Here is a 23,640-nt window from a genome sequence, read left to right on the forward strand (position 1 = left end):
CCTTCAAAGAAGGAATACATTTATCATAAAGAATAAACATTTTGAAGCATGTTTAACTGCTTTCAAGTATGTGTCTATCTTCCAGTTGTTTCTAATTGCTGAGCTTAGCAATAACAATACCATTAGTGATCTTTTTTCCTGAGGCACTATTTCTGTACTATTGAAGCTCAGTATCCTCTCTGGGCAGAAGATGTCATCCTTTCTCTAGTTATATTTCAAACCTTTTTAACAAATGAGAGAATTTGATTCAGACAGTAACATTCTTCTGTAACAAAACAGCAGTGTCAGATGCTATGCTAGTTATCTGTTATGTAGAAATTGTAGAAAGATGCTAAACTTTTGTTGTGCCATGTGAAATTAATCTTTATCTGACTGATCCATTGTCTTCTAAGTAATCTAAGTATATAAGAAACTTCTAAAATACACAGTCCCCTATACTTGACTAGTTTGATTTTTAGAACTTTGAGTCACAGCTTTTTGGATTCTGCGGACTTTGTTGTGGTATTACATTTTTTAGGAAGTAACTACCCACTAGTAGTAAGAATTGGCAGGGTAGAACGGCAAACAAATCTTTAATACAGATCACTCTAACTTTTTTTTTTCAGTAGAAAATCGGCACTTTTGCTTGAGGGACTTGCTGAGCACTTGCTGAAGGTCCTTCTTTTAGAGAATCCAAAACTAAGTTTTGGATAAGTAGAAAATGGAGGCAGCTGTAACACCTGAAACTCTTGAAGATGTTGAGGTGTAGTGGTAGCTTTTTAGGTAAGCACTATTGAGCAGCAACTCCAGGGCAGTCTTTTTGTGTCCTCACTTCTTTACACTGGCTGTTACAGTCGAACTAAAAGACTAGATGGTAAGAATTGTAAAACTGTACTTTTAAAGAGACAGATTCAAGTCTGAGTAGTGACACATCTTGTTAATCAATTTATTACATCTTCATCACATATAAGAAGGAGACTGTGAAATCATAATGTAGGAGAATGTACTTACTATTGAGGAAATATTTTCAAGTAAACACTTTTGCTAACTTGAAATACTCCTAGTCTTGCAATGGGTAGATAAGTAAAAGTTGTTGTCGGATGACTATTCTTTCTGGTTTTGCTAGTAAACACAGAAAATACTGCCTATTGGGTGTCAAGATTTCCTTCTGTTTTTTTTTTTTTTTTTTTCTGGAATTGTTAGTATAGCTTTCCATTGTGGCGTTACACAGGAGTCTATATTCATTCAGTGGCAAGGGAGCTTCATGAAGGAAGAATGTCTTCAGGATTATTCATATACCATAGTTTAGCCAATGGTTCTGTTTAAGTTGAATTACAAAGGGCAATAATATAAACAAAGAATGGTTAGAGAAGAGATTAGGAGAAACAAATTAACGTAATGGTATTTGAATTTAAAATACATACTTGGTTACTGGATTTTTTCTTTTGAGTGCCAACCAGATTCTGCTTAGGCTCTGACTTTTGACAAGACACCTAGTGATGTAACTGATAAGAGCCCATCTTTCTCAGGAATAGGAAAAACTGTCATCTGCTGGAGGGTGATGCTGGCAGGAGAAGAGTCTCATCCACTCTCTCTGGGTTAGAAGTCAGAATTAAGTGAACCTTTAAAACTTGCATTCGGTTTAAGAAAGATAAAGCACACACATGGATTTTCATTGTTTGACTCCTTTTTGCCTTTCTGGTACATAAGCAATATGCTCTGAGAAAAGGGCTGAGATGAGGAAAGGAGGGAGTTGCTTTCATCCATTGGTCACAGACTTCTACAGTTTTTGTAGGCTCTGTGGGATTAGTGCAGGGCTGCAGCTGCGAGATAATGTTGCTGGTTGTCTTTCCAGATTATTTCCTTGAGAGAGGAGAAAGCAGCCTATGAAATACAACTGAAAAACTCCAAATATGTATAAAATGTTTTTTCTTGTAGTGAGGTTTGTGCAGAATACCTAACTGTTTTTTATTTTACACCCCTTCCTATTTAAGAGAGTGGGGCATGAACTGTTGCTGAAAGCCAAATACCTTCTAAAATGCCCTATTAAAATTTCTGACATCTAGAGAATACAAAAAGTATGTTTCAGGTGGTAAATGGCCTACAAGTCCTCAGCTGTGCCTTAAGATTGGAATCTCATCTTTCTGTCTTCTTTTTTTCTGCACGCCTTGTTCATGAAAGAATTGGGTCCTTTGTATGTTGCTTACAGGGACAGAAGATGATGTTGGCATCCTTCCAAGGACTATGGATATGTTATTTAAAAGTATTCAAGGAAAACTATACACAGCAATGGATCTCAAACCCCATCGGTGTAGAGATTATATAAAGCTAACTAAAGACCAAGTGAGAGAAGAAACTGCTATTAAAAATTCAATACTTCGTCTAACCAAAGAGGTAAGAGGAGTGCTTCCTTCTATTCCGATGAGTATGCTCATCTGCAGATAGCTCAGTGTTACCCTCTTCTGCAGCGTGAAGAGGCTGTCTGCATTTGAGCATGGATGCTTCCATTTGCTGTTGGACACTTACTCACATTAACAGTAGTTAAGTGAGCAGTGGAACCGGTGAACCCTGATCTCCTGTGGATTTCTAGTCTGTGGCTGAACACTTGACAGGATGTAAACTCTGTAGTTTGGGCATTTTATAACTTGTCCTCTGGATCACTGGTGCTTAAGAAGGACTGAATACAAGTAGTCATGGGACACTATTAGGTCTGCTTCTTAAACAATTGACTCCCTTCTAGGATTTTAAAAAGATGCTCAAGCTTTTGAGGCTGTTCCCTCTTTCAGTTTGGTATAGTATCATTAAAGGAAGCTAAAAATAGAAATCTTCTTGAAAAGACAGAAATAAGCCAGTGAATTTCTAAGGAGTTGAATCAGAATGGGTTTCTAATGGATTTTATTCTTAAACTGATCACTCTATTGTTCATTGCTGAGCAGTCTTAAAATATAGTTCAGCTCTATGAGTTGTCTGGAATTCTCAAGCTGTTTAGTCTAATTACAATTGTGGGAGACTTGTATCTTGTATGAGCATACTTTTTTTGGTGTTCTAATTCAGAAGTGAATGAAACACTAAAAACAAAATTGAGCAGATGTCAAAAACTGAAGTGAGAAAGGAATTCTTGTCCTTTATTTTCCCTCCCCTCCATGGAAAGGCTGAAGCATCTCCCAAATGTCTGCTAGGTTTTACTGAAGTATTACACTGTTGTGTGATGGAATATATCTGCTATCTTGATTTTTATCCATGCTTTGAATGTGGACTTCTCCTGTGTTGGAAGGCAGGTGGCAGTAAAATTCTTTAAACAATATATGCACATTTGTGTGGAAGAAACAAAACAGACAGAATTCTCCCTCCACTTTTTAATTTGCAACTTACTGATTGCAGGTAGGGATATTACATTTCTGAGGAAGTCTTGCTCAACAAAAGCTTTTGATTACCTTATTCCATAAGTATAAAGCTGTGTTTTATCTCTCTAGATGCACTTTTCACTTTTTTTATGGTGATGAAATTCCATTTAGCATAGCAGCCCATTCACTACAGTATTTCACAAGTATTCACATGGATTTGTCACTCTTTCCTTGATCTATTTAAAAAAAAAAAAATCATTGCTAAACCAGTGAAAGCAGATTGCCATGCAGACTTTACCTTGGTGTGGATGAAATGTTCTGGCTTCTTCCAGAATGTATAAACTCGCTTTCCCCAGTAAAAGTCTGGTTTAGTCAGAAGATGCTTTGGTTCACTTGTAACAGTGATTCAAGCTTGTGAAGCCAACATATGGTTCCATTTAGACAGCTAAGAAATCTTGAACAAGTACAGTAGAACTTGGGATGGCAAACTCTGTCCTGTACCCTTCCAGGAGCAACCAAGATTGAATATTGGGTTTCTTAGTATTTTCTTCCTTGCCTGTTTCTCAGTTACTTTTAGTAAAGCCTCAGATCTCATGACCCCATATGTAGCAGGACAATAAAGCTATTACGAAAGTGGCATATTGTAACTGTTTTTACTGTCAACAATACATCTTAAAGTCTTTGTTCTCTTTTGTAGGTAGACCATCAATATAGCACTCACAGCAAAGCACCGGTTGATTCTAAGGGTATGTTTTATATTAAAGAATTGCAATTTAAACAAGGGCTGGCAAAGCTGTCTTTTGTTCAGGTCAACAACTGATTTCTGGCCTAGGTTAATAACAAAAGAACTATTTGGTACTTGTTTACATACCTGTGATTTGGGTAGTGAGTGAATGTCGGGGTAGAAAAGCCAAGGATAAAAACAGTAGATGGTTACCTGCGCATCCAACCCAAAGTGATACTAAATGAGGTGAGACTCTGGCAAAGAGAGGTAGTACTGCTTGGCCTGTGGGCCCTAATGCTATCCTGACAGTTTTTTTGAGCACTTTAAATAAATATAGAAGCTTAATAAAATAAAACCTTTAAACACTAAGTTTTTCTTAAAAGAACAGAATTAAATATTTGTTTTACTAGTTTTTCTTCTTTACTTTCTTAATCAAGCTCTGTTTGATAGCATTTGCAACTGAAAAATAAGTGATAGAATAGGTTTTTTGTACCAATGTAGGGTAAGCATATGACTTCCAGCTACTTGAGGAAGAAGGAAAAATTCCAATGGATTCTTGTCTGGAGAATTTCTTTTTTAGAGGTTGCTGTAGTATCAAATTTCACTTATATTTACTTTTTGGAAATGAAATTCAATCTACTAGGTCCACGTAGACTTGTAATACTTTGTACTTTTTGGCAGATGTGAAAGAACTCTTAAAAGAATCGGAGCAATCTAGTCCAAGTGTGGAGAATTACATGAAATTTTCTGTCTGGGTTTCATTTTTTGAGATTTACAATGAATGCTTTTACGACTTACTGATTCCAATATCAAATGACAAGAAGAGGAAAACACTACGTCTTGCGCAAGATGTCAAGGGATGCTCTTATGTAAAAGGTGATTAGAATACATTGCAAATACCCAAACTTGGCTGTGGAAACCTCAGTTTTCCTGTAATAAGAGGTGTGTTTCTTTCTAGATCAGAAATTCTAAACTGCCTTTACTGTAGCACTGTAAACTTCTGCCTTGAGTAGAAAAGGTGACAGACTCCTTATACATAAATCTGTGTGTGTGTGTATATATAAAAATGTGTGTACATATGTCATTATATTACATGATATACTTGCCCTCCCTTTCCCATGAGAGGGGAATATTGATCCTCCTCATCATCATACAATAGTTTCTATCTGAAACAGACTTACATCTACTCAAGACATATAAACACTGTAGTACCTGATGTGCAAACACTGTCTCCTGCTCCCTTTTTCTTTGCTAATTATATTTACAAGATGATCATGTTTCTTCTTCCTAAAGATCTCCAGTGGGTTCAGATTTCCGATTCTAAAGAAGCTTTCAGACTTCTAAAGCTGGGGTTGAAACACCAGAGTATTGCAAGCACAAAACTAAATACTACTTCCAGCAGAAGGTGAGAAAAACATTGAGTATAGGGTGATTTGAGGAGTAGAAGAAACTAAAATATAATTTGTGGCTTTCAGGAGGGGAGGATGCTTTACTAAATACTAGATATCTTGGTTTCAATTCCGATAGCCTGTAACAGTATGTGACCCAATGTTTTGAGCTATAGGGATTCAATCTTGCCACAGGATGAACACTTATAAAAGCTAGTAGCATTTTTTTAAATATTCTCCTTCAAGCAAAAGCACTTAGCTTCCTTCTATCTAAATGTTAGCTTCTATTATAATATGAAAGGTTGGTAGTACACCCTGAGTGTGTTTAAAAAAAAAAAAAAAAAAAGTCTCTCTAGAAAGCTTGTTGTATTGTAACTGAATGAATAAATACTTGGATATGCTGACAGATTCTGTGAAGTTCTAAACAGGTGTTCTAGGGACTAAAAATACTTTGAAGATGTTGGTCTCATTTCATCACTTCTCAGCTGTCTTAAATTTTTCCTTTTAGTCACAGCATATTCACAGTTAAGATGCTAAAAATTGAAGATTCAGAAGCACCACGAGTGACACGTGTCAATGAGTAAGTTCAGAGCTGAGTCTCCCTCTTTTTCCTGTAGTGATGTTGCCAACTTAACTACCATCCTCTATAGTGGCGCAGTAGTACTGCGTTATGTACCAAGCACTTCCCCCATAGCACTTCATGCACAAATGGTGGTTTCCCCACTTTGTGCACTCATACAGTATTTGGTCCTCTACCTTAAGCCACCAGATAGCAATGCTGTTCTACGTCTTGTCCCCTCTATTCAGCACGAGATTCCTGTAGTCAACAGTACTCAACTTCTGATCCTGTACAAGTCCTCAGAAGGAAGAGGATGGGAAAGCAGTATTGAAAGGGATGGGAGGGTTCGTGTGGTTGAAGACCAAGAAATTCTTTCTCTGCAAAAACTAATTATGTTGAAAATGGTGAATAATTTGTAGGTGTTTTGAAGGAAGAAAATTGAATTTTCCTTATTTGCCTTCAGATTGTCACTTTGTGATCTTGCTGGTTCAGAAAGATGTACCAAGACACGCAATGAAGGTGATAGATTGAAAGAGAGTGGAAATATAAACACCTCTCTTCTGATTCTGGGCAAGTGTATAAATGCACTCAAGAACTGTCAACAGTCAAAGTAAGTCCTTCTAAGAATTGCTAACAGTGGTTTTAGGTGTTGCAGTGTAACAGTTAAAAGCTACTGTTTAAAATATACAGTATTAATACTCACAGTAAGTTTTGGTGGAAAAAATGTACAGACTTTCCAGACCTGGAAAGTCTTGTTGACATACTGAAGTCATTTTTAAACTTGTCACTTTTGCTTTTTGGTAAATTACTCAAATTCTAACATCCTTTAAACATGTTGTCATAGACCTCAGTGATTAACTTTCTCTTTTCTTGAGTTTTACTTATCAAACAAATCTTGGAATAAGTTTTAAAGCTTTTTTCTCTAGTGTCATAGTTAATATTGTGAAGAGTCAAAATTTCACCTTTATTCCTCCTTTTTTAACTAACTCCATTTTCTATGCACTTCTAATGTAACCTTTCCCATCAGTGGGATATTGTTGTGCTCTGTCATAACTGTGTACTCTTCTACAAAATATGTTGGCTGCCAAGTTGATCTTTTTCTTTCTCTCCCCAAATCTCAACATATTTTAGCACTCCTCCTGCTGTCCTCCCCACCTCCACCCCACCCCCAATGGTATAACTAACCATATGCAGACAGACAGAAAAAAGCCTCTGCACTACTTAAGCCCTAGCTTTAGAGACCTAAAAGAGACTGAAGTAATACATACATTTCTGCTAGCTGTCTAAACAGTACCATATATAGTCACATTTAGGCATAACTGTCCAAGAACAGCTTTCTCCATGGGTTCTAATTTGAAGGTCTGTTTCTGCCCCAGAAGCCGACTCCCAGTAGATCTGCTGTTGATTTTCCCCAGTGTGCTTCGCCAGATTAATTTGCACTGTAACATAGTTCCTGACTGCTTATTCAAAGTCGATCACATTTCAAAATTAGACAAAGATTTGCCTTTTGTTCCTGATAACCCTAACTTTTGTGAATTTACAGTTTTTCTTCTCTTTCTGTTGTTGCTAGATGGGACAGATGCATTAGAACTAGCTACCTGTTAAAAGGTTGCTAACACATTCTGAATGGTTTTCTTCTGATCCTAGTAACTCAGGATTTTTAAACAGTACGGAAGAAATGTTCTTAAGGTATTAACAGATGCATCTTTTAGGCTGAGTAGGAAGCATTAATTTTCTTAAAAAGACTGTTTGTCACTCTAGCAGCAAAGCTACTTATGAGCCCTATATGGTGTTCCAAGAGTGTTGCTCTCTGGAGTCCTGTAGTGCTATTTGTGTAACTCAATAGCTGTCATATGTCCAAAATACAGGTGACCTACACAGTGGCAAGTGCATTTAGTCATGGTTTGGGAATTGCCTTATAACTTCCTATAGACATTCAAACATCCACCACTAGCTGTTAAGGTCAATGACACAGCTTCTGGTTAGGAAATGCTGAACTGCTGGGGAGTAGGAAGATGTTCTGGGAAGAATTTCCATGTGTTTTGTGTGTACTCATTTTCTTGCCTGGGCACTTGCTGTTGTCCATTCCCAGAGACCAGATACTGAGCAATAGGGATCTGTGATGTATTGAATGCTTCTTGCCTAGAACTAAACATGTCCGTTTCACTAATGTGATAAGGAAAAGAGAAAGGTGGGATATGGCCTACCCTAGGTTAAATGTTGGACCTACTCTTGATTTAGGTGCTTGCATTGATTGTATTACTGTAGCCTATCAGAAATGATAACCAATAGCTAAATAGCAATCTAAACTGCTATACAGATGGCTATGCAATCTCTACAAACAGCTGAAAATAATTCTAAATCATTTAAAGACTGCTGCTACTGCATGGTATAAATATTTTGAAGTCTTCAGGCTAGATAGGTCTTGCATTGACAGGAAGTCATCTAATTTCTGATTATCTATTTTTGTCTTTTAAAGGTTGCAGCAGCACATACCATTTCGGGAAAGTAAACTAACTCATTTCCTTCAAGGTTTCTTCAGTGGAAGAGGGAAAGTGTACATGATAGTAAATATAAGCCAGTGTGCTTCAGCATATGATGAAACACTCAGTGTGCTGAAGTTCTCTGCCATCGCACAAAAAGTAAGTGTGCTATAGTTGTGTTGTTGATTGTACTCTTCTGTTTTGCATTTAAAGGGAAGGCTTCCTCATTTTTAAAAACATGAATTCTATTACTAATTTTCTTTAGAATCTCTTGTACTGCAATTAAACTTTCAGATTACTTTTTTGTCAGGCTTTATTTCCTCATAAGGCTATTAAAAACCTCTGGGTTTATGGTTATAACCCAGTTACATGGTTATATGGGGGTTATATGGTTAATATAGGGGTTATAACCCTCATAAGGCTATTAAAAAGGCTATGCCGGGGAATACCTTCTTTGGGTATGAGCATCTCCAGCTCAAAATCCATTATTCTGACAAACTTTCACAGACTTCATATTTGGAAGAAGTTCCCTGTGACTTAAGTAAATGTTCCTTCCCTACTCATAACATGTTCCCACCAGGGAGAGCACTGCTAGCTGCCTCTGTACGCTACTGCTATCCTGCTCATGTCAGGTATTGAAAAAATATATTGAGCAGCAAAAAGGGGCCTGAAAGGTCCTTTTTGTGTCCTTAGAGTCTTTGGTGGGAAGGTGGAGATTAAGCAGAATGTGTAAGCGAATACAGTGTTGATAAGCACTGAAATTTGCTGCAGCCTTAAAGGAAAGTCATGGAAGAATGTTGAAAGCTAATGTGTTCAAAGGACAATAGATACAGGCCTTTGGGAGGCAGACTCATCTAAGTAGGTTAAGCATAAGACTAGAGGGAGAAGAGCGTGAGGGTGACGCAATTGTGCAAGAAATAGGATTTGTAGGGTGATATTCAGTTGCATGTAATGCAGCTAGGAAAAGTAAAGTAAGCGGAAATACAAAAATCTTCTTGTAGAAGAGGTGACAGCCCTCCTGTGGGTTGTCCTGCTAATGAAACTTGGTACTCCAGGAATCAAAAGAAGGGTTGGATGTTGAGGTAACTCCTCTGTATTCTAGCTGGAAGCTGGTATAATAGTGACTCTAAAAAGAGCATACACTGTGGAAGTACCATGCCCAGGAGAGCTATAGGTAAGTGCAGGTGTTTCTTGGAAGTGCCAGGAAAGGTTTAAGAAATACTGATGGCTGTTCCTTATTTCCCGAGTAGGTTTTGGTTCTGGACACTTCTATTCTTCCCCAAGATCAGTCATTTGGCCAGAAATCAGCAAGAGAATCAGCACTTCTTAGTGACACTAAAATGCTAATAACAAGGAAAAGAGCTACAATACTTTGGGACAGGAGCTTGGAAGATGTGATTGAAGGTGATGATGAGATGGAAGAACAGCATAATATGTCAGGAGAAGAAGCAGTGCAGAAATACGAAGAAAATAAAGTTGTTATTGGAAAGGATGAATATATGGTATGTACCAGGATTATTTTAAGAATCGGTGTAGCACTGAGTTTTAAAGCAATGTATTCTCCCTGTTCCCCTGCCCCTCCCCTGCTTCTTCCAATCACCCTCATTCTCCCCAAACCCCATGTTGTGAACTGAAAGTGGGATTACCTGTATCAAATGCCTGTAAATCCAGACTGAGTAATGAGAGTTGCAGACTCAGTTTTCTCTCCTATTCGTAACCTGTGGTCATTGCACAGCAAAGAATATCTGTTTTTCAGCAGTACAAATATCTTCTGTAAGTTTTCTATGTACAAGAAAACTCTGAAAATACTTTTAAAGTGACAGTAATTTTGGTCTCTTTTGGAACACTACTTGTTTAAATATCACTCCTAGGAAAGGCAGAAGGGAGAGAATAGAGGGCTGGAGGCTATTTGGAAGTTTCCTTAATATCATTCAGGAAATGGGAATTAAAAAAAAAAAAAAAAAAAAACCTAAATCCTTTATAACTTAGGCTTGATTTTTTTCAAAAAAACAAAAACCAAAAACCAAAAGATTTCAAGGAATCTTGGAATAAACTTAATGTTCTTGGCACATGCCTGTTCTGTGCAGACTTGTAAACTGTTGTGCCAATACTAAACACTAGATACTTTCATCTAGTCATGAATGCTTCTATTCATCATCTAATAAAAGAAATGGAAGAACACCTCCCCCCAGATTAGAAGAATAAAGTGTAGTGTTAGTGTTTCAGGAACAGGGGAAAAACTCACTTCTGGGAAACCACTGCCTTATGGAAAAAATTAAAATACTAATGATAATTCTAGACACTGCTGAGTCTTATAGAAGACTTGAAGAACAAACTTATTACTGAGAAGAAGGATAAGTTACTTCTGGAACTAAAAATCCGTGAAGAAGTGACACAAGAATTTACCCAGTATTTTGCACAGCGGGAAATAGATTTCAAGTAAGTAAACTTAAACAAAACCACTCCTTAATAGTTTTAAAAATGCTTTGTTTTTTGTTTTTAATTTCTTAAGTCTGTCTCTTGGCCAGAATAGACTACACTTTTCTGCTAGAATTGACATTTCTGTTAATATATCATTTTCTATTTGGACTATGAGTTCAGGAATAATTCTGTGTGTGGAATCTATAAGCAACATGTATTCTTGCTGTGCAGAACTTTCTCAGGGTAAAAGGTTTCTTAACATGTCCATGGAAAGAATAGCACCAACAGATTCTTTGGTTGCTGTAGTCTTAGCGATACTCTAAATGAATGTTTTGGCTCAAGAAGTTTGGAAATAAACTTTTTCAGTGGTATACATAGCAAGTTTGCACATACTTGTCTCCCCCCATTCTTGAGCAGGAAGTAATGAAGTAGGGCTGCTACAGCAAAATAGAAGTATTATGCTACTGTGCCAAAATACAAGAAAAACTTTCTCTTTGCCTATAGGAGGCCTGTTGTGATGTTCTTAACATCTCAAACTACTTGGCTTTTAGCAGATGTTTTTCCTTCCTACTGCAGAGAGTGCCTTTCTCATGAACGGGAACGGCTCGAAGAAAATTCTGAAAGACGTTTGGAAATCTTTAAGGAACTTGTAAATGGTTATACCAAAAGCCTTGATGAGGAAAAATTAAAGGATCTGCCTTGCAGTGAGCAAGCTGGGCCTCTGGTATTTTATTTTTTTCTTCCCAAATATCTTGCCTTTTACTAACCTCCTGTTAAAGGGATTGCATCTCTTAGCATTTGAAGGATTGCTTCAAGGAATTGCATATTGTGTAATTGTATCCTTAGAGAAATATACCTGTATCTCATTCAATAGGAGGAATTGTTGAGCCTCAGGCACATTCTAAACCTGCTGCACTCCGCCCCCCCCCCTCATTTTTGGAGTGAAACACAGTGACAATTACTGTATACAAAGACATTGAAAATAACTGCTGTTATGGCATAAACTAGGGAGTTAAGTGCCTATTTAGTGTTTGAAGTTGGGATGTTTTTCTCTCCATATGTGGATTGTACTAAAGGGTTCTTAGGTGGTTCTTCCCCCCCCCCCCCCCCCCCCCCCGGCCCCCTTAAGGCTATTGTAGCTACAACTGAAGCAATGAGAATTGTATGTACACTTAAAGTATAGCTAGACTCTTAGCTTGAGGCAGACTCTTACAGCTTTGGAAAATTTTGAGTTTAAATCTTTTCCTGTTACTTTTAAAATCAATATCTTGTGTATGTCTTTTATTTTGCTTCCTATGAGGTTACCACAGAACTCATTTCACCTTCCAAACTTTCATTTGATGTATGGTAATTCCAGGCATATTCCTCTTTCCAAAATTGTTCAACTACTATGCTCACTCTGTATTCTCATCAGGAAAAAAATACTAGCTTGCATAATAAAGTGGAGTGTCTTCATGGTGGTGTAACAGGGAATAACATGGTCATTAAATGCTGTGAAAATAAGGTGGCTATTAATTGATAATAGAAATCTAGGTGTAGAAAAGACAGAAGTTATTTCATATGCTATTTGATTGCCAAGATGTTGTTGAGACTGGCATTAAAACTGTCTTTATATGGTTGAATTCATAAGGGTCTTTCAAATTTTCTGTAGAAATAATGGCTATTTTGTCATCCTTTGCTATTTCTAAAAGGATGTGTATTGTCTTCCAGAGTGGAGGATATAGCATAGCTCCAGACAGCTGCACTGATCTCGAGGGCATTATTGATTCCCTGCAGAATGATGTCATTGATATTAAAAAGCAAGCAGAAGCGGCACACAGGTACATTGTGTCCCTAGAGGATCCGCAGGAAGCTATAGGTTGGCTTGAAAATCAACTAGGCAAAACTACCGCTGAACTAACTAAGACTAAAGAGGAGCTGACAAAGAAGACCACTGAACTCATGAAAACTGAAGAAGAACTGACACAGAAAAGCAGAGGTGAGTTAGACATAAAAGGAGGACAGAAGAAAAAAATGTCTGAACTTCATATAGAATAGAAATAATGCTAGTTTTTCACCCAATTCAATTGATCAGGAACTTTAAAAAAAAAAAAAAAAAAAAAAAAAAAAGCCTTGGATTTGGAAACCAAATTGTGTATACAGTGATGGTAACTGGTTAACCAGTTCTGTGTTGTTTATAAGTGACTTCCACTGGTTTTGGTTATTCTGTCTTTAAGACCAAGCTTAAAGCCATCTGTTAAACTTTCAGTAAGCTCAACTTGCGATGTGGGGTGAAGTGTCAACATCATTAATTCCTAATTTCATGGTTATATTGTAATCCCTGCACTCTTTTCCATTGTACTCATCCCTTTATTACAAAAAAAAATCTAGTAACACTTTTAGGAACACTTAGCACTTTCACATCATACTGTGCTCATGTAATTTCTTGTTACTTTTTTTTTAATGGCTACTCTTCAAACACTTCTGCTTTAGATAAGTGAATAGGCAGAAGTTAGTGGGTCACTGTATGACTGTAGTGTGGAACTGACTTCCACTGAATACTGAAAATAGAGAGGTAATAGTTGCTGGTCTGATACCTTTCAAAAGCTTCTGGAATGCATGCAAAGCATGTTAAAACTGGTTGACTTATCATATTCTATGAAATCTAATGTCAGCTAGTGTTTAGTACCAGACAAATGCAAACTGCTGGCAGGAATGGCTGATGTGTGATTGCATGATATTAATGTGCTCCAAAGTTAGTAAGGAACATAGTTCACTGGTTTTATATAATGAAAACTGAACTTAAAACAGTTGTCAGACCTGCTCAGTCTTTGACTTGTGAGAGGTAAAGCTCAAAAGAGCTTGCTTTGGCTTATAAAATGGTGTTCATCTGAACAATGTTTATAGACCTCCTTCAAAAGCAGTATGATTATCCCGTAAGTGTTAAAGGCATTCCAGTGTTACTTTACTATTCTTATGAAGACTGAATCCTCAGTTTATTGGCCTTATTTAAACTTGCTGCTTTTTTTCTAGATACATTTCAAAATTGTATGTAATGAGCAATTTCTGTAAGTTGCAGAAATTTTTGGCCTTGCCTATGTTACTCCAAGTACATTTGAACTTGGAAAAATCTGTTGCTGTGTGCTGCAAGTCAAAATGAAGTAAATAGGAGGAATAAAAGTAAATATTGGCTGAAAATATAGAATAAAATTGCTTAAAACCTGTTAATTTCTTTGTGTGTGTAACTTGGGTGTTCTTTGCTCAGAATTGTAGCATATGGTATTGTCACCTTCTTAAGCAACTATTATGCTGTAGGTGCAATCATGCTTAACTTAAGTGTATTTGGTGAAATATAAAACCTGCTGAGCTGCAGATAAGAGTACCAAATCCCTCTTTTAAAGCTCAGTTTGCAAACTTCAAATCCTCCCTTGAGCCACTACAACCACAAGGACTTTCATCACCACAGATAGTGTTTTGCCCAAGAAGTTTATTCATGTTTTAACTTGGCATAGCTACTAAAAGCCAGGGTAGGATCCAACAAAGGAGATGGTTTCTATTTTAAACTTACAGTTTCAGTGGTGACTTTCAATCTTGTGGGACTCCTGACTATGGAGATATTGAACAGAACAAAAAGGAAAAGGGAGCCTTGAGTTAATAAAAACAAAAAACAACCAAAACCATGTTCACCCACACAATTTGACTTTCATACTTGAATTCAAGAGGCTGTATGTGTGTCTGTGTATCATCTTGGGAATAGTAAGCACAGAAGTGTTTGCTGTGGCTTATATCAAAATATGGAATATAACTCAGCATTTGATATGCTCAAAGATGTGTGTTCTGCTCAAAAGTGACTTAATTTTTTTTGAAGATTCTTGGTTTGTTTGCAAGTGTTTGGGAAGAACAGGTCAAGGAATTGCTGTTTTTGAGAGAATATGAGCAAAGGTTGCCTTTGCAAGCGGGTACTCCAGTTGTGCTCTGCTGCAGGCTTGCAGAGTCTGTGGAGGCAGGGAGGGGGAAACAACGATTGGATTCACTCAATAAAAAGCAGTAGTGCATATGTAAGACTTGATACGTAGTTGGGTTTTAAATCAACAGAAATAGTTTTGCTCTACTGGGAGACAGCAGAAGAAAAGAATTCCAATTCTAAATATCTTGTTAGTATTTCCAGTATAAAACCTGGAGTACTGATTTGTTGGAGCAAGTCTATATAAAACAATCTGTCAGTGTTTCCTAAAGAGCTTTTGAAGTGTCCTACAAGTAGAAGCCAACACAAAAACAAATGATTCTCTCCAAAAGCAACTCAAATACCAGAAGATGTAGGGAAATGGGTTATTAGGAAAACCATGTGCTGGCTTTTTATTTGATGTGGACTTCTGTTCCTATTACAGAGTTCAAAATGCAGACGACTAAATTGGATGAGTCTGCTGAGCAACTTAAAGAAGCAACTGAGGTAAGCTGTTGTGGGGTGCATGTGTGTGGGTTTTTTGTTTGTTTGTCCCCCCCTCCCCCCACCGAAAAACCTCTGTAAGATTCTATCTTCCTTTAATTCATATACAATTCCAGTAGCTTTAAATGATATATTATACTTCTAGCTTGTTCATATCAAGCTTAGTTTAACTGACCTTGCTTCTAACTGCATAGCATAGTTCAACTTAAAACACTACTTCAGAAGCTGACTGAATTGCTATTCTTTATCTCTAAGAAAATGAATACACAGAATAAAAGGATTCAAGAGCTAATGGACATTGTGGAGCAAAAAGATGATGTTATTACAAGACTACAAGATTTGATATCCCATTTAGAAGCAACTGTGAAAGACTATGTAAGTCTTAAACATCTCAATTTTCTTTATACAAAAAAAAAAAAAAACCCTAGGTCTGTGCTTGCAGTGGGCTTAACTGTTTTAGAAAGTTGACGCTTCCTGTAAGTAATGGATATTTGTGTGAAATGGTAACAGATGAGTTGGCATTGAAACCAAAGTTATAGTGAGAAGTGGGGAGCGGAAAAAGACAGGACTTTCAGAAGCGTGGATCTAGAGATTTTAATGGATAACTAGATGAGGCTGAAACTGAAGAGCCACTCTAAAGAATAAACTCAGAGTATGGAGACTTAAGCAGTGGGACAATAGAGATTCTGTCACTGTCTCTCTACTTCTGCCTGAATGGAAAGGAGGAATGAAAGGAGGTGTTGCTGCAGCAAGAGGTTAAGTTTGAATGAAGTTAGGAAGATTAATAATGTGGGAAAGACAGTGACTGTGTGAAGTGACAAGAAGAGTGATTTGGAGCATTGTTTTTTTGTGTGTGGTCCCCCTAAAGGAAGAGCGGTAGTACAAATGTACTGAGTAGGTTCTGAAGTATGAGTGGATGGCTGGCATTTCCGTGCTGTTGATAGAAGTAATAAATTTTGTGACTGGCTACTATATTGGTAGCTACTGAGCACCTAAAGGCTAGCTTAGCCCTAATGTGTGTAGACTTAAAAAATCAAAATATGCAGTTGCTGACTTTTTCGAGGCCTGATGTCAAGTAGCCTGAAACAGTTCAGAGAACACTTTTAAAGAAATTCACCTTGTTGGTGCTCTGATCTATTTTTTTTTTTTTTCCCCCTGTAATCTAAGGTCTTGACCCTCTTCTTAATGTCCCACTCCCTCCTGTTGCTCCACAGTAACTGAGCTTGCTCATAGTATGGGTGCTCTAAGGGTGGTAAAAGTTGTGATGACTGCCACCTATTACTACTGTTCCTTCCAAGAACAAGATGCCAACTCTCTCATGTTTCTATGTGACTTTTTTAATGTGATGTGAAATTTAAAACACTGCCATGAGTGTTAACTCTGTAGATTTTTTTTAAGTACTATGGATGAGTAATTGGTACTTGGCTATGCCATTATGGCTTACCACTTGTGTGGTCCTGTGAATAATGAAAATTTTTTGTAGTCAAATATATAGTCCAAAGTATTGATGGCAGAACTTACAAGGCTTCCAGGTTGCATTGTATCTTTCATGATAAACATGATCTGTTCCTTTGCTGAAGTTGGTTAAAATGTCAAACTCTAGCCACTATGACAAGGAAGCAAGGAACTTGTAGAGCTATTTGCTTCTTGAACAACTTGGCAGTTTCTTCGGCTTCTTTGATGTCAGAAATTTTTTTCATGTGGTAAACAAGCTCCTCTTATATGATGCCTTGAATTTCATAGTTTTCCAGTCTCCTTTTCTGCCTTCTGTACTGTGCTTTTTAATATCTGAAGGTGTACCTGTTCCTGCTTTAAGTAACAGGCAGCTGACTTATATAGGGGCTGTCAGAACATGTTAGGCAGATTTTCTAAAAGCACTTGCGTATTTAGTTTACTAAATCTTTTAGGCACTCACTTTGTAAAACTTCAAGGTAACTGATCTTACTTGAACACAGGACAACACTGTAACTGCCATTAAAAGAAAACTGGCAAAGGAGAACTCCAAGAAAATTGAAAGCTCCCAGCTCAAGGAATGTGAGGAAACTGTGGTGGAAATAGGAAGAAAACGTTGCTTTGAAGATAAGCCTACTGTGGAAGAAGAGCCACCTACAAAGAAAGGTACAATTTCTACCATCACTGAACAGGGAATCTTCCAAAAAAACTTGATTCCTGTTCCAGAACAGAAACAAAAAGTTGTGAAGCGTAAATTGTATCGTATGAGGAGAAAATCTACTATGTTGAACTGTAAATGGAAGTAACTTATGTAATTATCTGTTTTGCAGTAGGTCTGTTCCTGTTTACTTCTAATAATCAAAATAAAAATCAGTTTTTTTCGATGCTGTTTCCTTTCTGCTGCTTTTCCTTATCTGCCGATGTACTTGCAAACTCAGCTGTAGTTTTCAAGATGTTGCTTAACAGTAGTTTTTGTACTACATTTGCTGCTGTTAGTTTTCTGGGAGAGTAGCATTGCCTGCTCAAGTGCTTTAAAATTGTTGAAGGAAGCATCAGAGGTGTCTCTGACTTACTAGTTGTTCAGTCATACAGTATGTGCTGTAGAACTTGATCTTTTGTTCTCTAAGAACAGTGTACACATCGACACTGGCCAAGGTGATGGTGCTGGCAAAGGAAAAATGCTTTGCAGTTGCCTGAAAGTAAAACTTTAAGTTCATATGTAGCATGTTCTTCTATAGCTCTGTCATGTCTGCACTTCCTGTCCTCATGCTTTCCTTGCTTTACCTGTGAGCTTACCAGTCTTGTCAGAAGGGGGTAAATATAGAAGCTGGAGTTAAGGATCTTTGAGGATAAGGGACCACACTTTAATGACTTTTTTGAACTAGTAGGGTCTCTATCAGTGAACTTAGCGCTGTGGGCCTGACTTGTGCAAAATAGTATTTGCAATGTCTGTCAGCCTCTAACTTGACCTGTGAACATAGATGGACTTCAGTCCTTCATAGAACTAAGGAAAGGATATGCGAAAGGAGGATCAGACATCTCTTCCCCTCCCTTTCTTTCTTATCTTATTACTGCAAAATAAAAGATTTTCCTATTTGCTTGTAGGCCTTGCTTGGTTGAGGATGGGGATAGGAAAGGAAACAAGCTTAGAAATAAGAAGCAGAAAGTCCCTTTCTCCATAAAGGGAGATTATAATATGTTAAAGAGGACTTGCCAGATTCCTTTCACATGGTCACAGAAAACTGAAGCTAAAGCTGGTGAATAAGCTGAATGTAGAACTGTAGTTCACCAAATCCTGCTGTGTAAGAAATAGGGGGCACTCCAACTCAGACTGGTTTAAAGTGTGTAAAAGCACTTCATGCAGTGTGTAGTGAACTACTGGTATCCCCTGCCTTAGGCAGGGGAAGCAGACAGTTCTCAACAGATTCAAAGAATGATGAGACAAACTAACAGCCAGCAGGTTCATAAATAGATACTGGAAGAGCTGGGACATAGCCTCTAATATTCCCCCAACACCCCCCCCCCCACCCCCCTTTTGAACGTGGGGAAAAGTCTGTAGAAAGTGACTCAGCTTGTCTTGTCCAGCAGTGACAAAGGAGGTAAAATACTGGGGTAGGGCACACCAGTGGTGTGACCAAAGGGGCATATCAAATGTTCCTATCACTTATTTGAACAAGCTTCTGATGTAGACTTGCTTGGTAGAAACTTCTGTCTCCATACCAGGCATGTTTTTGATTTGCCTCTAACATCTTTGATTGGGATCAATACTGGATCCTAGCATAATCATTTGATTGTACCACCTGTATGAATGTTACAGGAACAAAAAAAAAAAAAAAATGAAGCTGATGGTAGACCCTTGGATACACTAGATGGTAGTGAATTTGCTATGATCTTGTGCCTGAAGCCAATTTAAAAAATAGTCAGAAAAGTGATAGTTGTTCTTTTTAATTCCGTGCTTGATTAAAAAGCTAACACTGCTGCTTGATGTTGGCATTGAGATTTTTTGTTAGGAAGCACAGGCTATCTAGTGAAGTTAAACATTGTTTCTCTTATCTGTGGGTACTGGAAATGTAAGGTGTCAGACTTTGAAACTGAATTGTTAGATGTACCATAATGGTGAAACTTATTCTATAGCAACTGTTTACTTACACTTAGCCATTTTTGTTTAAATGTACATGGCACAATAGAAAAACAAACATAGCTACATCATAATGGCTTTTTCATAGAATTTAGAGATACCAGTGGCCTATAGGCAAAGACTGTTTAGAGAGAAAATAGGTTATCTTGGCCTGAAGCTAATGTTTTGTACTCTTCAAGCTTTAGGACTTGCCTGCCATGTTCTGGGTGGGCCTTTCTTGTTTGCTTGTTTCTTAAGGCTTTCAGCATAAAAAGCTTCTAGTCTGAATGTCATGTATCTTCTTGCAGTAATGTTTATCCTGCTTTCCTGTGTGATTGTGGCTGTCAGTACAGAGCATCTAGCTTGCTTCTAAATCCTCTTACAAATGATCTTATCCTTCTCACTACGGGTGTTTTGGCTAGGCTCTGATACTATTATTTTTTCCTCATTCTACCTTAGATCACTGAATAGGTCCTAAGACACCTTATCTTTACTAAAGGGAAAAATTTATAAAAGTTCATGTCTAATATGAGGAATATGTAGTGTTTGATCTGTTTTCCTGGGCCTATGGGACTGGGCTTTCACAGAAAACTGCCTCCTAGTCTGAAGCTCTTAGTCTTGTGATTCAAAAACATGCTTTTGTTCCATAAGTATTACGTTATAAAGCTGCCACTGTGTCTGACCCAACAGGACCAAAAAATGCACGGGGGTGGGGAGAGGGATGGAGAGAGTCCTGTGGAACTTGATCACTTTAAAAACAATGGGGGAAAAAAAAAAGACTTTTTTTTTGTAATCAGCAATCAATGACTGCTTGTGAAATGTCAGCTCTGTTCAGAGGCCATTGCCATGCAGTACACATGTGTCTGTGTGCTCATGCTGGCTACATGAGGGGACTACCAAGTTCTGCCTTACTGTAGTTACAGTATTCAATATCTCCCCAAAATATGTAGTTGTAATAGCCTTACTATTAGGTTTCTCTTTAATACTAAGACATAACATGCATGTTACTGAGGGAACACTGTTTAGGTTCTGAAACACTCAGAAGTACAGCTTTTTCAAAAGTGACTCCAGTGCTGTGTCATTGTAGTGAAGAGTTGCTCATTATCTGTGAAAAATCAGTCTCATGCTAAAAAAGTACTTGGAGGAATTTGAGCTTGTATTGCAATTTTGTACTTATTTCTGGGAGCATTTTACATCCAATATTAAGTGGGGACAGAAATAACTCTTTCTCATATTTACCTAATTGAAAATCCAATTTAAAAGGGAAGAGGGGAAGGAGCCAAGCATTAAGTGAACTTGTGCTGCATTTTAGCTTTTTTTTTTTTTAATTAAAGTAAGACTATCTTGAGTGTGAAAACTTTTCAGAAAAATATCCCCCCCCCAACTGTAGAATGAATGATTACTGAATAGATTAAAGAGAACAAATTGTTGAGACAGTGAGGGTAGCAAACTGGTGTAACTAACTGTAGACACTATCTAGCTCATGAGTGTTACTACATAGTAGTTTAAAAAAAAAATTGTTTTCCACCAGCAGTGCAAAGTGAAAAGTTTGAACAGAGTCATGGTAAAATATTCTTTGAGGTTACTGAAAGCATTTTGCTACAAACTATTCCTAGAAGTCCCAAAGGCACTTACTACTCTGTTCAGAGGGCTTTAATGACTTCAGACTTCAAAATGCTACATGATGTGAGGGTTTAGCTTCTAAAGCGTGAGCGTATTCTACATAACACCAATAGTAATTATTAATAGTGATCTATAGTATTGACTTAACTGACCTGAGCCATATCTTTTTAGGAGCTATCAAGGAATGTTGGGAAGATGATTTGCTAGAGCAAGAGAGAACTGAATATATGAAACAAAATACTTCTGAGAACAATGCAGAAATACTAGCGTTGAAGGGAAGAACTGAAGCCTTAGAATCTCAATTAGCTGCCCTTGAAGAACAATGCAGAAGAGAACAGATCGAAAAAGAAGAGTGCATCGGACGGATGACAAACCTGCACTCTGAGCTCTCTGCCTCTGAAGAAAGAGCTTCTGGTCTGAGTGAAGAACTTCAGCACTGTCAAGCTAACTATCAGGAAGTTGCTTCTGAACTGAAGAAACAGAAAACTATAAATAAGGAACAAGAAGAAAAGATTACTCTGTTAAGTAAGGAAGTAGAATGTGCCAACCAAAATATAATTGATAAAGTGTCCCAAATAAAAACAATGCAGTCCAAGATAGATGATTTATGCAAATGTCACTTAGAGTCTTGTGCTATGGATGTTGATCTAGTTAATCTAAAGGATCTCCTAGAAGATTCTCAAAAAGATGAACCAGAGAGATCTCAAGTTGGTCCTTTATGCATGCAATCCCGAGCTGCTTCTACAGAAGACTTGAGACGGGACAGCTCCTTTCGTTGCAGTGTCGAAAGCATTTGGGAAGAATGCAAAAAAATTATTAAGGCTTCCTCACAGAAAAGTCAACAGATTCAAGAACTACTTCAACAAGTTGAAAACTTAAACAAGGGACTTGCAGACAGTGAAAATGATAATAATCAGCTAAAAATAAAATTAAGTGAGCTTACAAATCAAGGTAGTCTGTCCATAAAGGGAGAAGACCTTAGGAATCAATTACAAGAGCAAATCCAAAAGAAAACCCAGGATTCTGAAAAACAGGCTGCTGAAGATCATAGAGCAATTGCACAGTTTGAAGAGGAAGTTACCAACTACAAAGAAAAAATAAAGGAGCTTGAATGTATCTTGGAGGATTTTAGAACTAAAGAGGACAGCAGAACAAACTTAGAAGAAGTACTTAAGGAAAAAGAATCTATTATTTTAAGTCTAGAAAGTACTACAGTAGTCCTGCAAGAAGAATGTGCTAATTTGGAAAAAAAATTGAAAGAACTAAATGATCAGGAAGCAAATCTGAAGGAGCAAGTTGTGCAATTGAACAGCAACTTGGAGAAGGTGAAACATTCTCTTCATGAAAAAGAGAAAAGTGATAATGAGAAAGTACAATCTATAGAATTGTAAGTAAATACTGAGATACCTCATAGTCCTTTGAGAAGGGACCCAAGATAAAACTACCTTCTGTGAGCATCACTTTCATATAACACATATGTATGCTTATCAATATTATTATCTAAACAGCTTCTTTAAGAAGTTTTGATACATTTCTTGAAACTTGTGTTTGTATGTTCTGCTTGCCTTTTTTTTTTTTTTTTTTCCACCTGTTTGTATACGCCTCCAGGAATATGGATTTAAATCATGTGCAACTACTTTAGGGACAAGAGAAGAGCATGCAAGGAAACGAAAATCTTGCAGAATAGTAATGTGGCCTTTACTTAAAAGTAAACCTGTCAAAGTTCTTAATTATTACCTTGTAGTGCTTGCAACTGAGAGCAGTATTTGTTGCAGTGTTGTGATTTTTTATTTCTGTCTCTTCTTGACCCTTACTAAGCCTGATTAGGATGTAGATATCCAATTTAAATCTACTTGATACTAGCCTTGTTACCCTGTTAATCTTGGGTGTTTTTTGTGTTTTGTTTTTGACTTTGGTTTTTTTTGTTTTGTTTTGCTTTTATTTTTTTTAATTGCAGTGGTCGGAAGTGAAACTGACTACTTTGTTATTTCAGGATCTTATTATGAGAAGCTCAAATCTGAAAATAATGTAAATTTGGTCATAGATCTGAGAGAATGACTTATTTACAAATAGAAATCAGTAGTCAGAGCTTGAGTTAACCTGTATGTGCTGTTCCTTTCTGAGATGCATACCACTGTAATACTATTCATATCTCTTATTTTCTAATACAAGGCTAAATAAGGAGCTCTCTGAGAGTTCTGCCCTCATACAGAGTCTGAAAAAAGATCTCCAGAGGAAAGATGAAGAATATACAGATTTGAAAGAGAAGTGTTCTGATGCCAAGAAACAGATTCAGCAAGTACAAAAGGAGGTTTGTAACTATAAACCAGGTGTTTGTTCTGCAAGATTAGGCTTAGGGGTCTGTTAGTTAAACCAGTTTTCTCAAGCTATGGATGTCAAAAACATTTTATACTAAGGCTCTTTAAAGGCATACATTTAGAACAATAATGCCCCCTAAATAGCAATGTTGTTATTGAAGCTATAAGCTAATGAGAAGATTACAGGTCAAAATATGGATTAATATACATTTTGAAAGGAGGAAATTATTTTATTATTGATATTCTTGAAAAAGGTGTATGAAAAAGATGGCTAACCTGCTTATGGAGAAGGTACTTTCTAATAAT

General features: G+C 37.2%; 1 protein-coding gene across 1 annotated transcript in view; it reads left to right on the plus strand.

Annotated features, from left to right (window-relative positions):
- KIF20B (kinesin family member 20B) overlaps positions 1–23,640 on the plus strand; it is a 45,287-nt gene that overhangs the window by 4,193 nt on the left and 17,454 nt on the right. Inside the window, exons 6-21 of the mRNA XM_026094109.2 lie at positions 2,189–2,373; positions 4,021–4,069; positions 4,729–4,923; positions 5,341–5,452; positions 5,944–6,015; positions 6,458–6,604; positions 8,474–8,636; positions 9,728–9,979; positions 10,777–10,916; positions 11,475–11,622; positions 12,609–12,876; positions 15,266–15,327; positions 15,580–15,699; positions 17,280–17,442; positions 21,188–22,403; positions 23,189–23,327. Coding sequence (XP_025949894.2) covers positions 2,189–2,373; positions 4,021–4,069; positions 4,729–4,923; positions 5,341–5,452; positions 5,944–6,015; positions 6,458–6,604; positions 8,474–8,636; positions 9,728–9,979; positions 10,777–10,916; positions 11,475–11,622; positions 12,609–12,876; positions 15,266–15,327; positions 15,580–15,699; positions 17,280–17,442; positions 21,188–22,403; positions 23,189–23,327 — 3,431 coding nt within the window. The remainder of the gene's footprint in view (positions 1–2,188; positions 2,374–4,020; positions 4,070–4,728; positions 4,924–5,340; positions 5,453–5,943; positions 6,016–6,457; positions 6,605–8,473; positions 8,637–9,727; positions 9,980–10,776; positions 10,917–11,474; positions 11,623–12,608; positions 12,877–15,265; positions 15,328–15,579; positions 15,700–17,279; positions 17,443–21,187; positions 22,404–23,188; positions 23,328–23,640) is intronic.

The sequence above is a fragment of the Dromaius novaehollandiae genome, chromosome 6 (genome assembly GCF_036370855.1).
Source record: "Dromaius novaehollandiae isolate bDroNov1 chromosome 6, bDroNov1.hap1, whole genome shotgun sequence".
NCBI classification, from domain to species: Eukaryota; Metazoa; Chordata; class Aves; order Casuariiformes; family Dromaiidae; genus Dromaius; species Dromaius novaehollandiae.